At 44.7% G+C, this 15460-nt stretch overlaps 1 protein-coding gene across 4 annotated transcripts; it reads left to right on the top strand.

The window, feature by feature from the left end:
• Positions 1-4996: 4996 nt before the first annotated feature.
• On the top strand, positions 4997-11589 carry ap5s1 (adaptor related protein complex 5 subunit sigma 1). 4 transcript variants are annotated; one of them, XM_069188862.1, is made up of 4 exons: positions 4997-5423; positions 7563-7757; positions 9211-9483; positions 10819-11589. In XM_069188862.1, exons 1-4 carry the CDS (start codon positions 5238-5240, stop codon positions 10945-10947), a joined length of 783 nt encoding a protein of 260 aa, XP_069044963.1. In that variant the 5' UTR covers positions 4997-5237; the 3' UTR covers positions 10948-11589. The 4 variants fall into 4 exon arrangements, with proteins under 4 accessions (XP_069044963.1, XP_015199286.1, XP_006629156.1 ...); XM_015343800.2 differs by having other exon boundaries at positions 5008-5423; positions 9183-9483; XM_006629093.3 differs by lacking the exon at positions 4997-5423 and adding an exon at positions 5718-5787 and having other exon boundaries at positions 9183-9483.
• Positions 11590-15460: the final 3871 nt, after the last annotated feature.

Below are 15460 nucleotides of genomic sequence, written 5' to 3'. Positions count from 1 at the left end.
AACATTGGTGTCTGTGTGTCTCCAAAGAAATACTAACTTCTGCCAAACTGTTGTGGGAACCTCTCCACACTGTAAAAGCAATTTATCTGGTTGCCAAGCGTGTGTACCCACAAGGCCAGGAATGCAGGATGTGCTGATTGGGAGGACTCGAATCAACCAGAGCACACGGTCTTGTGGTTATGGTGGAAGAGGAGAGTCCACTGCTCATGTTCAGCCTGTAGTCCTTATTGCAGATAAAAATGGCCCATTCGTACTCGGATAAGGTGCTCTCTTTCATCTCTGTAGTAGGACACCTGGGAAGCTTGGCGTCTCTGCTCACAGACACTGGTTTGTCTTGTCTTCTGCAGCAGTAGCCCCTTAGGCCTGTGGGATATGACATTCCTCTGAGCTCAGGAAGGTGGTGGTGTTCTGTAACCTGTCCCAGTGGCTGGAGAAGCGAGGGTCAATGGTAGGGATGGTTATGCTGGTTAGGTTACCTGGCATCATGTTTTAGGGAAGGAAGGAGGAACTCAGACTTGGCAGAACGAGTAGACTCTGCACAGAGAGCCCCAGTCTGGTGTCGAGCTCGGGATGTAGGAGCCCACGGGCCAGTGCTGTAGCCATTACCTGCTGTACAAGGCATCGTGCGGCCTGCCAGTTTTGAGTGCTGATCACACTTAAAAAGGGCAGGGGAGCCGGACTTGGCTTTTGAGAGAGCTGGAAAGCAGAGATGGGTGAAACCAGTCTGGCATTGGACTACAGCTGCTCTCTATTGTGGACATTTTTACATCTTGCTCTCTCAGGAAGGCTGGAAGTATCGCTGTAGTATCCTGTTTTCTCCTTTTTCTTCCCTCTGGTAATTGTTATAGGAGCATAAAAGTATGACCTTCCAGATTCAGAGACCGTTTCTTCCCACAGGCTGTCAGACTACTGAACTCTACTGCCACTGGCTCACTGTGGGGGTTTTTAAGTTGTCAATTATTTAACTTGTCGCTGCTGCTGTTCAGTGTTTTTTTGGGGGTGTTTCCTTAATGTCTTTGTATTGGAGCATACATGCAATACTCATTTCGTTGCACTTGTGCCTATGACAAACTGAACTGAACCTTTTAATCCAGTTACCTGGGTTCTAAATTATTACAGTGGGGGAGGATACAGAGGGCGTTTTCTCACTGCTGTTGCTGCTCCTTAAACGGAGGCTGAACGCCCCAGTTTAAATAGTTTCAGCGGCCTCATCGTAACCTTTACGGATTTGCGTGCTAAACCACATCGGCCATTATTTCCCTTTGAAGAGAGATGCAGAGGCGAGAAGCCAAACGCAACATGTATGCAAAGCAGAGAAGGCGGCTGATCTTCTGAAAAGATGAGATCCGCAGTACAAAGGTTTCGGGGTGTCTTTCACCTGTCCGTGCGCGGCGTGTTCGGGCAGGACCGGGCAAACACGGCAGCGCGCGGCGCACAGTCTGTTGGAAAAGCACGTGCGCGCTGCACGTGAGGCTGTTCCCAGTGTCAACACGCGCGTCCAAACGTTTTTCAAATTCCGCACAGGAATGCCATTGGTCCTGGGAGACCCGGAGGAAAACAGAACCATTTCCTGCCTTGGATAGTTTAAAATGATTTTTTTTTTAAGATTTGCGATTACAACTTTTTTTCATAAATAGCTGGAACTTAAAAAGTTGATAAAAGATACTGTGCGGTACGTCTCTGTGCCAAGTGACAAGACTGCACTAACTACAGCAGCCAGAACAAGGCAGGGCCATCAAGCACTGCTGAAGGGAGCTCGGGGGACGTAGCGGAGTGTATAAGCAGACGTAGGGGCTACTTTCACGCTCTCTCTCTGGAGGTGTGGAGCGACCGGAGAGTCGGGGCGCCGGGAGGCGCTCTCTCTCTGGAGGTGTGGAGCGACCGGAGAGTCGGGGCGCCGGGAGGCGCTCTCTCTCTGGAGGTGTGGAGCGACCGGAGAGTCGGGGCGCCGGGAGGCGCTCTCTCTCTGGAGGTGTGGAGCGACCGGAGAGTCGGGGCGCTGGGAGGCGCTCTCTCTCTGGAGGTGTGGAGCGACCGGAGAGTCGGGGCGCCGGGAGGCGCTCTCTCTCTGGAGGTGTGGAGCGACCGGAGAGTCGGGGCGCCGGGAGGCGCTCTCTCTCTCTCTGGAGGTGTGGAGCGACAGGAGAGTCGGGGCGCCGGGAGGCGCTCTCTCTCTGGAGGTGTGGAGCGACCGGAGAGTCGGGGCGCTGGGAGGCGCTCTCTCTCTGGAGGTGTGGAGCGACCGGAGAGTCGGGGCGCCGGGAGGCGCTCTCTCTCTGGAGGTGTGGAGCGACCGGAGAGTCGGGGCGCTGGGAGGCGCTCTCTCTCGGCGGTGTAGCAGCCCCAGGGGGTTCTCCTGCCCTGCTGCCACGCCAACAACGAGTTTCACAGCTCTCGCATGTCGCAGAGCATATGCAGAGAAAATAGATTTCCCTTCTGTTGAAGTGACCCAAACTACGAATGTGAGTCTGACCTGACTGTCACATGCCCCATATTAACACTGTAGAGCACAGATGATCATGTAAAACTTTTAATGCCCATTAACATGATTTTGAAAAGTGGTGCAGCTTTAAAAACGTCCTGTGATTTCACTGTGGAATTCCCATATATTCAACCCTTCTAGGCCTCGGATGAAAACTACACGTGCAACAGCTGGATATTTCCATTTCAGATTAAAAAACTAAATTAAATTATTAGTCATGAACACGATTTATAGACAATGAAGTCTGGTTTGGTGGTGAATCACCTGGGCTCAGTCCTGCAGTGCTCCGGAGAGGGGAGGCTGGGTCCAGGAGCACAGACAGTGCAGGGCTCTGCAGCTCCGGAGTCTCTCTGTGTTGTGTGGTGGTGTTTGCTCATCCTGGGAATGTCCAGGCTCCTTCTTTCACTCCCACATTTCTTACTCTCTTCAGTTACCTTAAATAATAGCGAAATATGGTGTAGTTCCACACGTCATCAAAAACTCAATCTGCCTTACTTTCCTCATTTGTCTATACATTCCTTTCAACAGGCTGCATCCTGGAGGAAGAGTTTGCTTTGTGGTGAACATGCAATGTCACCTGTCTCAAAAACCACACTCGATGTAGCAGTTTAACACAGGAGTGTTGCATCTCTGACTTATCCAGCATCGACCTGTAAAGCTGAGAAGCTGCATGAAAGCAGTTGTCTTATTTTTCATGGTTTTAATTATGAGATATCACCGATTTTTCAGTTGCAAGCTGGGTGGCACTGAGGCAATTTCCTGTTCCTGTCAGTGCTTTTCTTTCTTCTGTTTGAATCTTAAAGATGAATCATGGAAAAAATGAATTGCAATTCACCAAAATGTGACGCCACTACAGTTTCTCGAGCCACTCGGGCTCTGAGTCATTGCAGGGAAAAAGTGCTGCAATACTGGTACAACAGACTGAAATGAAGATTCTTGATCTGGAGCGTCTTACCCGCACCTGCACTGCAGTGTTATATTCTATACCTGATACATAATAAAAACTAGAAGCAAGTATACAGTAAAAACTGCCTTGCAGCCCACATGACTGGGGTTTTCTCAGTATAAAACTGAACTGAACTAGCGATTTTTCCAAAGTCGTGGCCGAGGGTGCCTGAGCTGGAGGTTCTGTTTCTCCTGTGAAGTCACCGAGACCTGCAGCTGTCTTGTAACAGTTGTCTCTGGACTGAGCAGGTGTCGTTACCCTGAGACACTGGGACTGCTCAGCCCCCAGCTCGAGTGCACACAGCTGCCTGATGCACCCCCACGCAGTCTTCCAGCGCGTGATCACCAAGCTGGTGGCCGGCTCTGACCTCTGTGACGAGTCTCGGCAGGTTTGTAAGAGCATTGTTTGACGGGACATTTTGTTAAAAGTGTATTTTCTCTATATAGGAACAAGTCAAGGTTTATTCCAGTTGAAAACAGAAGAAAAGAGACACGTTTCAGCTGTGGAGCTTCTTCGGATGTCAAGGGTTCTTGAGGGTTCTACCGTTTCTGTATACGTGTACAAGGAGAGGAAGCCCGTGCTGCTGCCTCATTTTGATTAGGTCCCAGGTTCGATTCCTTGTGGGATTCAAAGCCTGAAGCACCTTTACTGTGGAATGTGCGTGATCTCCCTGTGCTCATGTGGATTTCTCTGAGTTCTCCAGTTCCCCCAGAAGACATACTGGACATCGGAACCTGCTGCATTACCTGCTTTGTATCACTTTCTACTCTGCTTTATGAATGATACCAATTAAAGTTCATTTGGACAGATAATTTAGACAAATGTTCCCTGAAATATGTGGCTGTAGATTTATGTATACTCTATATAATTATATTCCTAGTAACTTACCTTTGCACCCATGTCTACACTGGAGAGTTTGCTGGTGCAGAACCCTGCTGCGTGCTTCATGCTCTGCAGGGTGTGAGCCCTCAGTCCCTCTCCACCTGACCCGCCCTCTTCTGGCTCTGGTGCACTGTGTGTCCTCACTCTGTGAGCCTTGTGTATCACCACCCCCAAATAAATCAGAGACTAGGCCACACTGGGAGCTTTCAGATGTGGGCTGAAAATCTCCTTTTTTGAAAGGCATCTCTGTGATTATCTTTTACATGTACTTGGTTTTTACTTTGATGTTTTAAAATTATTCTTACATGTGTTTTTTATATCTTGCTTTTAAGTAAACTTCATTGTCTATTTAGAAACAATAAAATTTGGGAACAAATAAAATGAGGTGGAAATGAAATGTTAAACTTTTTATTATTCATATTTGCGCTGTTCTCTGTGCAGTAAAATAGACACCGTCTTCAGATGATGTAATTATCATATAGTTGTTTTCTTTTGTTGTTCACTCGTAATATTTGGATATCTTTTCTCCTTTATTTGCATTATGTAAATGTTCAATAAAACTTAAAAAATGGGAACAATATAGATACATGATATGTGGCTGCCCTCTAGAGGCAATTTATATGTTAACATAGCATATAAACTAAAAAAGTAGTTCAGGTGGGGAGCTGCGTCAGCACGCGTAGGCTGGAAAAGAACAAGTAGTAAGTGTAAGCTTACACCCGAAACGTTGCGTTTTCTTTCTTTTCAGCATGGAATAAACCTATTACTTGTTCTTAAACTAAAGAAGATACTTTCATACACACAACGTTTCACTCACGCATTTCGGAATCATAAACGGATGTTTTTGTATGTAAAATTTCCTTAAGCATTTAAAATATCGTTATACATTATTTCAAATTGTAATATTCTATATATTTTTATATTTTTATGCTTAATACATTCGCCTGTGCACTGGAGGGTACCGCCAACATATTTCCTTTAAAACAAGCGATTTTCCCGTTGTTTTCTGGGAATAGTATTTTATACTTCAACGAGATCCTGTATTTCCCGAATGTAAATGACTTCATCAACTTCAACTACGCACTGAAATTCTTCCTTGTTAAAGGCGACTCGGTAAGTGCATTTTCTTGGCATATAAAAGGTTCCATGTTTAAAATCTGGTTCAATTTTGTTATGAACCAGTACAAATCGATATTCGACGTGACTAGTGCATTTATCTACCCACTCTTCAACTATCGGAAAGTCATTTAACTTCAAAGGAAATAGTTGGCAACGATAATGTGATGTCCTGTGGTTTTAGGGAGCCCTGTGTCTCTTCTGCTCCATAAACGGCATCACCGTGTTTCATTGCGTCCTGCTTTTGTAATATAAATCTTATTGGCGTCTTCATTATGATGACGCAATCATAAATGCGCCAGTCTCGTCAGCAATGATGTCATTCGTCATCAGACTGCGGCGCATAGAATGATTTTGTTTGGTAAGACGAATTCCTTCAAAAGAAAAACATTAAGGAAAATCTGAAATTATATATTTTTAAAAAGGGATAAGGACGGTCACATTTCTTTTCTCTAAGGCAATTCTAGTATGTAGTTTCTGTGTTTCCCCCGCCAGCCTACTTATCTGGACTCCAGGGACAAACCAGGGTAATATCATGACTCTCATCTTTTCAGACGTCTCTCCACAAATTAGAGCACCTGTAACTAAAGGCTCTGTCAACAGCAGCAGTTGGAGTACTTCAAGTCAGTCCTAGAACTAGGAGAAAGTTTCAGGATGATACATTTGGAGATATAGGCTTGTTGTTTTTTTTTGTTCCGTAGTTTGAACGAGCTGAAGTCTGGATATTCTGCACTACATTTGAGTTTACAACACATTAGCCTATCGGTATTTTTCTGATTTGATTCTGATTCTTGATTCTCATTTGTTTAAAGAAATCACAGTATCGTGGAAGTATTTCTAAGATGGAGAAAAGAGAACATTCTACTTTTTTTTTTACAAGTAAATCAAATGAGAGCTCTTGATCATACAATACACTCCAATTACACATAGAGGCACTGGGTGCTGAGGCTGTCCTGTATTAAGATCAGAAAGTCCAGGGTTCTTTTTTCCTAATGTTATTTCCCCTGAATTAAAGAGAAAAAAATGATTAGACTAGACATTCGTTGTTTGATGCCAGGAAGGCGGGAGAATAGATTATGGCTGAGGGGTCATGAGGATTCACAGGCATACAGCTGTATGTCATCAGTAAGACAGTGGAAGTTTCCATTGTGTTTCCAGATGATATCCTAGTGGAAACACGTGTGGAAGCCAGCATAAATCCCAGTGCAGCTTCCTGGAGGACTCTGCTTGTTACTTGTGATAAATAAGAACAAGCATAATTTGACTCTGTGTATGGGAATTTGTTAAATCAGATCAGGAAAAGGGTATAAAAGCATTTCAAAATGCCTTAATATCTCTTTGAGCATGGTGAAGTCAATCATTAAGAAGTGGAATTCACCCAGACCAGCCTGACCATACTGAGCAGCCGGGCAGGGCTGGCCGGGGTGCAGCTGTAAGGCCAGAGGTGACTACAGAGTTCAATGGCTGAGATAGGAGAAAATGCCCAAAGGTGTCAACATTATTCTGGTCTCTCCACAAAACTAGATCCTCATGGCAGAATGGGAAAACTCATCTCAAATCCCACATAGAGTTTGCCAAAGTACCTGAGTGATGCTCACATACATGTGGCAAAATGTATTATAGTCAGACAAGATAAAATTGGAACTTATTTGTCTAAATTGCAGTTGTATTTGCTGCCAGAGGTGCTTCCACCAAATACTGATATGCAATCAACTGATTTCAGCTTCTTCTCTTTAGTTTTTGCTGACCCTTAAAAGTCTTGAGTTTGAGCACTCAGGTTTTGAATCAAATATTAAATGTTAAAATGTGCATGAAGCATTTGTAATTTCACAAAATGGGAGACCAGAGAAAGGGTTTGAATACTTTTGCAAGGCATTGAAAATCAAAATTCTCTTGAACCTGGACACCTTGAAGTTGGTTTGTCATTTTTTCTAAACTGGAAGCTGAGAACTGCTTTTGTGATACAGCTGTGCAAAAGCCTGCAACTTGTAAAACCTGGAAATGGATGAGAGAGCAGCACAGTGGGATTCTTACTGTGCTGTTTCATGAACAGTAATTATCATGACTGTTTCATGATAATGAAAATGCACTTGTGTGGTAACTGATGCTCGGCCCTTTCTTTTGATCGATTTCCAGACGAGAGGCCATGGTGCACAGCTTCCTGATCCACACTCTGTGCCCGGTGGGGGCGCTCTCGTGCACGGAGAGCCGCGTGCTGTACTCCCGGGTTTTCGGTGCAGATCTGACGCAGACGGGGCCGGCTGGGGACCGGGAGCAGGAGTCGGAGGCCAGGCGACTGCTGCAGAAGGAGCAGCTGGCGGTTGTGGCGCGGTGAGACCGGGCTCGGACCTCTGAATCCCAGCATTTTCTTTTCCTGCTTGATCGAGTTCTCACATCGTGGTGAAGAGGTTAATGACACGTTGACACAAAGACCCGAGTCTCTTTCATAAGTACCTTCTATTAGCTCAGCGTTTCCCAATGTGAGCCTACACTGCCTATAGAAAGTCTGCACATCCTGTCCAGCGTAGCACAATTTGAGGCTGCAGGTGTATGTACATTTGCCTGACCCATTTCTCTAGATTTTCATTTGTAATTACTCAGAATGTTTGAGCATTCATTTTTCACTTGGAGGTTGTATGTTACAATGACATAGGCACTGTATATGTTTTGCTACATGTATTTTTATCATTATTTATAATATTGTTTGCTGCTGTAGAAATCCTCCTAATCCTGACCTCCTTGGTATCAAAATTGACTTGTTTTCTAACGATACTGGAATCTACAACATTGATATAAATTAGGATTCACTGATCCCGATGGTACTCCACTAATTACATCATCCTTTATCTGTACCCCTGTTTTCTGTTTAATAACAAATTGTCAATACAAACTCTCACATTTCACCGAATGCCTATGACCTTCAGTATACAAAATAATAATTTATGATGAACTTTATCAAAGGCCTCCTGAGAATCTCAATATACCATATCATGTCCACTGTTTGTTGCACATTCAAAGAACTCTTAACAAATCCATGCCTGATTATTTCCTGGGATACTATTTCAATATAGACGCACTGGTTACCATTGCTGTCTCACAGCAATGTGTCCCTGTGTTCAAATCCAAACCTAAGGTGCTGTCTGTGTGGAGTTTGTATGTTCCTTTTTTGTACCCATGGGGTTCCTCTGTTGGCTTTGGTTTCCTCCCACAGACATACTGTACTGATATGTTATTAGCTTCTGGGACTGGTTTTCTGTTCAGGGTGTGCTCTACCTTGTTCCATTACTTTCCGAGGTAGACTCTGGCTTGCCTACAACCTTCAGTTGCATCAAGCAGTTAGAAAATAGTTAATACAATAAATTGTAATTTATTTTTTATAAATGGAAGGATTATTTCCAGATGGGTGTCTTAGGTTTTTCCAGTCTTTACATTAAATAAAAATGTAAAAAGGTATAATTTGTACTGCTTGGTACAAGCAGGACAGAGCTCACCAGACAGACGGGTGAGGAGTGTGTGTGCTCTGTGCAGCAGGGTGGAGCTCACCTGGGCTCTATATCTCATACAGGTGAGGAGTGTGTGTGCTCTGTGCAGCAGGGAAGAGCTCACCTGGGCTCTGTGTCTCTTAGACAGGTGAGGAGTGTGTGTGCTCTGTGCAGCAGGGAAGAGCTCACCTGGGCTCTGTGTCTCTTAGACAGGTGAGGAGTGTGTGTGTTCTGTGCAGCAGGGAAGAGCTCACCTGGGCTCTGTGTCTCTCAGACAGGTGAGGAGTGTGTGTGCTCTGCAGCGCGAGGCAGCAGGACGGCCAGGTTTGCATGAGACGGGCGCAGTTCTGGGGGAGGAGGAGGCGGCACTTCAAGAGGCGGACAGTGGGGTTCTGCGGCTGGCAGAAGGGGACCCCTTTCCTCGCGAGCACACCGTGGTGTGGCTGGGCGTGCAGGCGCTGGGCTTCGTGCTGGTCTGTGAAGCCCATGAAAACCTGCTGCTTGCAGAGGGCACCCTGCGCAGCCTGGCACGGCACTGCCTGGAGCACTTACGCCTGCTGGGCACAGGAAGTGAGGTAGGTACTGGACCCATAGCGTTCTGCTCTGTAAAGGGACAGGTGTTTCAGAAAACGTGCTTTTAGTGTTCTTGGGCAATATGAGCTGACCTCCATCCAGGGAGTTGTAGCATTTTCATTAAAATTATATTCAGTGTTTTTAAAAATAATACACAGCACACATTTCTCACATGACTTTGAGCACTTCTGAAGTTCTCTAACGAGGTGGGGGGGGTTATAACATACACTGTTATGTTATACTATGATTCAACTGCAAAGAACATTAAAAAGGCAGATTTTACTGCTGTATACCACATACAGCAGTTAAGGAAATGCTGACTGTGTGTGCATTTGTGTATTAGAGTCTTATTTCTCCAGGGAAAAAATGTTTCATTAGCTAAGTAAATTTAGTCCCATTCTTCCAGTTGGTTTCCTAAGATGTACTGGGGACCTTTTCTAAAATTTCACACCATAATTTTTCTATAATCCAACATTAATTTACAGAATTGAATGATATTAGAATTACGGGGTTTATTCATATTTTGGGAAACCCTATCCTACCAAGCCAAGTAGCTATATCCTTTGAAAAGAAATGTTTTTTAAAATTAAAAGTGTTCACATTCTTAAATGATTCCAAGAAATGTGTTTCAGTTCTGACTCCACCTATTTTTTGGATTTTGGGATGATAGAAATAATAACTGATTAAAATAATAATACCACTGCTTTTACTGCTTATTATAAATACTACATCTTAAGGGCTGTGAGTCCTTTGTTTACAGATCAAGTACAAGGAATTTGCATATAAAATGTAGTCGTCTGTTGAAAATATTTAGTGACTCTTGTTAAGTCTGGTTAATAACAGAAAGAAAAGCATCAGTCTGAAATTGCTGTCCTTCTCGTCTAACAATATCACCGTAATTAAATATGCAGATATTATGTGACACTTGAGAAAGGAGTAATCACTGTAGCGATGTGGTGGTCCCTCTGGTTCTTTGTAAGGTCCTTGTCACCGGCGTGGAATTGTGCAGCGCTGTGGGCGCTGTCTGTGACCCACTTCAGTCTTTGACGTTCAGTTTTAAGAAGGCTTCAGGTGGAAGTCTGAGCTGACCCAGCTAATCGCTAGGGACAGAACTGAAGTCCTGAAGATGCAAATAGTTTCACAGGTCAGACACTGCTGAGAGACAAGGGGAGTGCTGGGGAGTATTAAGTCTGTATTAAGTATTAACCAGTATTAAGCCGGTGAACTCCGGTGAAGGGTGGATTTATTTATGTAAATGTAAACGAGTTGTTAACCGCGTGAACCTTCAAACGGCGGAGGCGGATGTCGCTGTAGCTGAGGACAGAACCTCGTTCCAGGTGCTGCTGAAGGCCGACCGCATCGAGGTCCTGCTGCACCGGCTGCTGCCCCACGGCCAGCTGCTGTTCCTGAACCACCGCTTCAAGCACAGCTTGGACAAGGAGCTCGGCGCCTGCCTGGCCCGGTGAGGCTGCTGCCCACAGCCTCCAGGACCGGCGACGTCGGCCAGGGACCCGATCTCCGATCTCTGATCTTAATGGAATCTTATCAGCTAAGGGTCGACTCAACAAAAATAAAATTAACTGAACTGCCCTATTCTGAATAAAACCCTTCTGCCATTTACTGTTTTTTTTTTCCCACGTTAGAAATATTAGCTTAAACGATTCAAAGTGTTGGCCTTATTGCGTTCACAACTTCTCTATTAACATTAACAAATTACAGCTGTAACTGAAGAAATGTATATCTCATACCTGAACCCCGATATCCCTGCAGCCCACAGCCATGCGAGAAAGGGCCGAGCCTCTAGACCAGCGAGGGACAGGCTGGTCTCTGGGGGGACTGTAGGAACAGCCAACCTGCCGCTAGCCTCCAGCACCTGGAAATCTTTACATGGGGTGTCACTTAATTCTAGTATTATTGGAGAGGTGTAGATCACACATTTACACACGGGTGTTAATGAGCGATGTGTGTTGGTATAAAAGGGGCTTTCGTAGTGTAAGAAGTGAATGGCTTTAGGGAAGCAGGCAGGTTGAGGTGATTTCTGTTTCTAGTGGAGAGAAGAGAGCTTTTCTTTATGGCTTGATGTCTACAATAAATCCTCCCACACTGTACAGTGTCATCCTTGTGAGTTTTCATGCACTCAGATCCATTGAGCCATCATGTCTGAGTGAAACAGGTTGGCTCTATGTGAGCCTTGTCCCCAGAGAGACACTGACTCTGTTTCAAAACAAGAATTTCCATCTTTTTGTTATATAATATTTTAAGAAACTTTGATTTGGAAGATAGTAAGTCGATTTTGGCAGAATTGGCCTTTCTGCAAAGTCTGAACTTTGCAGATTAATATGTGAAGTTAAATTTCTCAGTGAACGTCTTCATACAAAGTGGCCACAAGAGGCCAGTGTTTGACCATGAATTTTTAGGAAATTAGGTGGTCTTTCCTGAAATGGGAGCTGTGGATGCAGAAATAACCAGATTGGCCTGAATTTTATTCCTTGTGTAAATTCTTTGAATCACGTTTTTCTTATTGTATCTTGAGATTCATACTAAATGGATCCATGATTTTTCTTCATGTTACCAGATACCATAAAAACATCAAACTTCCAAGCGAATTCAGAAGCTTGATGGAGACAGTGTCATGGCCCGGACATGCATGGCCACCTCTGGAACTGGCTCACTCATCTGTATTGATGATGTGACTAATGATCACAGCAGCAGAATGAATTCTGAACTCTATACAAACATTTTGTCTGCTTATGTATATTGTTATTTTCATCCATATTGATCTTATGATCAATACTACAAATTGTTTTACAGTAAAGCAAAAATAGCAGTTTACATACCCTCCAAAAGCCTATATATAACAGGAGGAGAGGGCCTGCCCTGTGGCTCGGCTAATCAGCATGCTCACGTGGAGATCCTTGAGGCTGGACTTGCGTGCTTGTGTCTGTTAGCTATGTGATGTTTGTCCTGACCTCATCTATATGGGCCAGACTGAACCACACAAAAACTGAACTGTGTTTCATGAAATGTATTAAAACCTTGCTTACTGTCTTTCCCAGACCTTGAACCAGCCCTTGAATTGGAAAGCTCATAAAATAAGCTGTTTATTTTTGTAATATCAGTCTTCCTACCGAGCTGTGGAGTTACTTTCCTTTTTTAATGTAGTGAGTACTATGACAAAACCCTTCCCAGAAGCCATGTTGTGCTCTTTTCACATGGCAGGGAGTGGTGGTCCTGAGACACTTGGGATGTCAACACTCGGATCCGATTTTTTTCACAATCTAGAGTGATCCAGCGTAGAAACACAAGAATGTTTGCTAACAACAGGAGGCTGTTTTGTTCGTCTAGCTTGTTTCGGAATTAGTAACAAATTCATCCAAAGATCTCATGCAGCTGTACCTTAAAAGAAGCCAGGGTATCGCCTGGGGAGCTTGCTCCAGACTCCAACAACCCTTTGTGTAAACAAGTGTCTCCGCATGTGTAGTTTCTCCTTGTATCCTCTGGTTTGTGGTTTATTGGTCTGAAGAAACCCCCTTGGTTGACTTAGTTGGGGCCTTTGAGGATGTTGAATCAGGTCTCCTCATAGTCTTCTCTGTTTAAGACTTAAAAGATTCAGTTCTTTTATTCTGTCAGTGTTGGTCATTTCTTTGAGCTTAGGATTGCATCCAGTTGCTCTTCTCGGGACAGAACGGCAATATCATTTAGTTTCGTGAGGATCAAAATAGTGCACAGTGTTCTGATAGTGGTCTTACTAATGCATTGTTAAATCAACATCCCTTGATTTAAATTCACTCTCATTCTGTTTGCCTTTATTATTGCTTTCCCACTTAACTGGGTTGAACATTACTTATTGACTGTTTTACTCAAGAAAACGGTGTTGGTTTAAAAACTGTTGGAAGGCAGGTCAGTGAACGAAGAGGAGAAAGCAGAGCTCTAGTGGTTTGCCAGGGAGAAGATGTGCACAAATGTTTACACAGCTGTGCTCTCCTGCCTCCTGTGAAAGGTCAAGAGATCCAGATATCTCCTCACTGAGGAAGCAGCCCAGCTAGCTGCGCAATGACTCCCTGCGCCAGAGGCTCGATGAGGCCGGCAGTGTGTTTGCACAGGGGATGAGCTCTGTGATTCTGTTCCAGCTACTGAAGACCATCCCCCTCTCCTCGAAGGCTTTGCTCTTCATTGGTTCACACACAGGTCTTGCTCCTCAGCTGGGCTTTCAGTTTCTGCCAGCGAGCAGGGAAAAGTCACTCAGTGCGTTAAAGTTTTCTGTTATTTGTCACACGTCCCTGTGCTGATCAGATGGGCAGCATTCCAGGATTACGCTCATCTTCCTCTTCCCTATTTCCCAGAGATAATCTCTTTTAGCACAATTGGTTACATAGTCTCGTGGCACACGTTTCTGTATAACACAGTATACAATTACATAGTAGCGCTTGTGTCTAGAATTCTTCCAGTCAAGTTCAAACTATTTCTGAATGTCCTCCTTATAAAATACTGCAGCATTAGCAGAAAAATTATGTGCAAAGTTCACTGAGACCCTCTGAAAACACACACACTCTTAATTATGCTGGCAGTCTGGTGACTTAGCAGGTCAAAAACTGGAAGAGTCTGGTGCAACAGTTGGGCCGCAGAGATGAGACTGCAGAACAGGACAGTGTGAGCCAGTTTGTCATTGTGGGCTGAAGAAAACCTTCCAGTCGGAATGAGTGCGGGAAAAAGAATCGCCTTTATTCAGCCAAGTGGATTTCATGTACAAGGAATTTACTCTGGCGTGCTTGGTGCTATAAGTATCTCTCTTGAAAATTACATTTAAAGTGTTGTGCTTGTCACTTTAAGAAATGTGAAGCAAAGTACCAGGCAGTTCTCTGGTGCAAGGATTTGCGTTTATATCTTTACACATCATTCACCTGCAAACCTCAAAAGAGGGGATTACAATGTCACAGATCCTCCCCAATTTAATGAGGAGTCAAACCCATAACATGAGGTGTCAAATCCATAATGTAAACAATGATCTAGATTCAGTGGTGATGTTTGGAGCCGTGACCGAGGGGTAAAGTCTTGGTGAAGCCTGTGTGCCGCTGGGTCTGTGTGAGGTGTCTGACTGCAGGAATGGGTGTGGGGGGCGCCAGGTCTCGAGGGCTGTGGGGAGTTAAGTTGCATTGATGGGCGAGTGGCACCCTGGGCTGATGCAGTTTCAGGTCTTGCTCTTCATTCTCAAAAGCCCCAGGCAGGCAGCTGAAGAAGAGTCTGGCATCATCTTCCTCTCCCCCTACCTGACGCTGTGCTCAGAGAAATCAGGGAGGGGGAGAGCATGAGGGAACCAGGTTGTTTGGGCCGACCAGGACCAGAGCAGAGGACAGAACTGCCGGGCTGCAGTACATTGGGATATGTATTCGATAGCGGGGGTCCAGTGGGGTACTCGTGTTGGTTCAGAATGTGTTTTGTTTGGAGTTGGTTTTGTATAATGTGCTCTTGGTGTTGGATAGAAAGTGTTAATAAAAAGGACACTTAATAATAATAATTTAATAATAATAATTGCTTACACTTATAGTGCTTTTTCTGGACACTCCACTCAAAGCGCTTTACAGGTAATGGGGACCCCCCTCCACCACCAATGTGCAGCATCCACCTGGATGATGCGACGGCAGCCATAGTGCGCCAGAACGCTCCCCACACACCAGCAATCAGTGGGGAGGAGAGCAGAGTAATGAAGCCAATTCATAGAGGGGGATTGTTAGGGGGCCATGATTGGTAAGGGCCAATGGGAAATTTGGTCAGGACGCCGGGGTTACACCCCTACTCTTTTCGAGAAACGCCCTGGGATTTTTAATGACCACAGAGAGTCAGGACCTCGGTTTTACGTCTCATCCGAAGGATGTCTCAGCCGAAGGACTTAAACAATACTAGAGTCTGTTGCTGGTCTTTGCGTTCACTGGTGATTCTGGGAGATCAATAAAACCTGTGGCAGCGTTCACACCCTTTATA

The sequence above is a fragment of the Lepisosteus oculatus genome, chromosome 1 (genome assembly GCF_040954835.1).
Source record: "Lepisosteus oculatus isolate fLepOcu1 chromosome 1, fLepOcu1.hap2, whole genome shotgun sequence".
NCBI lineage: Eukaryota > Metazoa > Chordata > Actinopteri > Semionotiformes > Lepisosteidae > Lepisosteus > Lepisosteus oculatus.
Note: the sequence above shows the minus strand (reverse complement) of the source record. Positions and strands in the feature narration are given on the sequence as shown.

Coding starts and splice junctions, on each gene's coding strand:
- ap5s1 (XM_069188862.1), top strand. CDS start 5,238: ATGCTTAATACATTCGCCTGTGCACTGGAGGGTACCGCCAACATATTT. Junction 7,758..9,210: donor CAGCTGGCGGTTGTGGCGCG/GTGAGACCGGGC, acceptor TGTGCTCTGCAG/CGCGAGGCAGCAGGACGGCC. Junction 9,484..10,818: donor TGCTGGGCACAGGAAGTGAG/GTAGGTACTGGA, acceptor ACCTCGTTCCAG/GTGCTGCTGAAGGCCGACCG.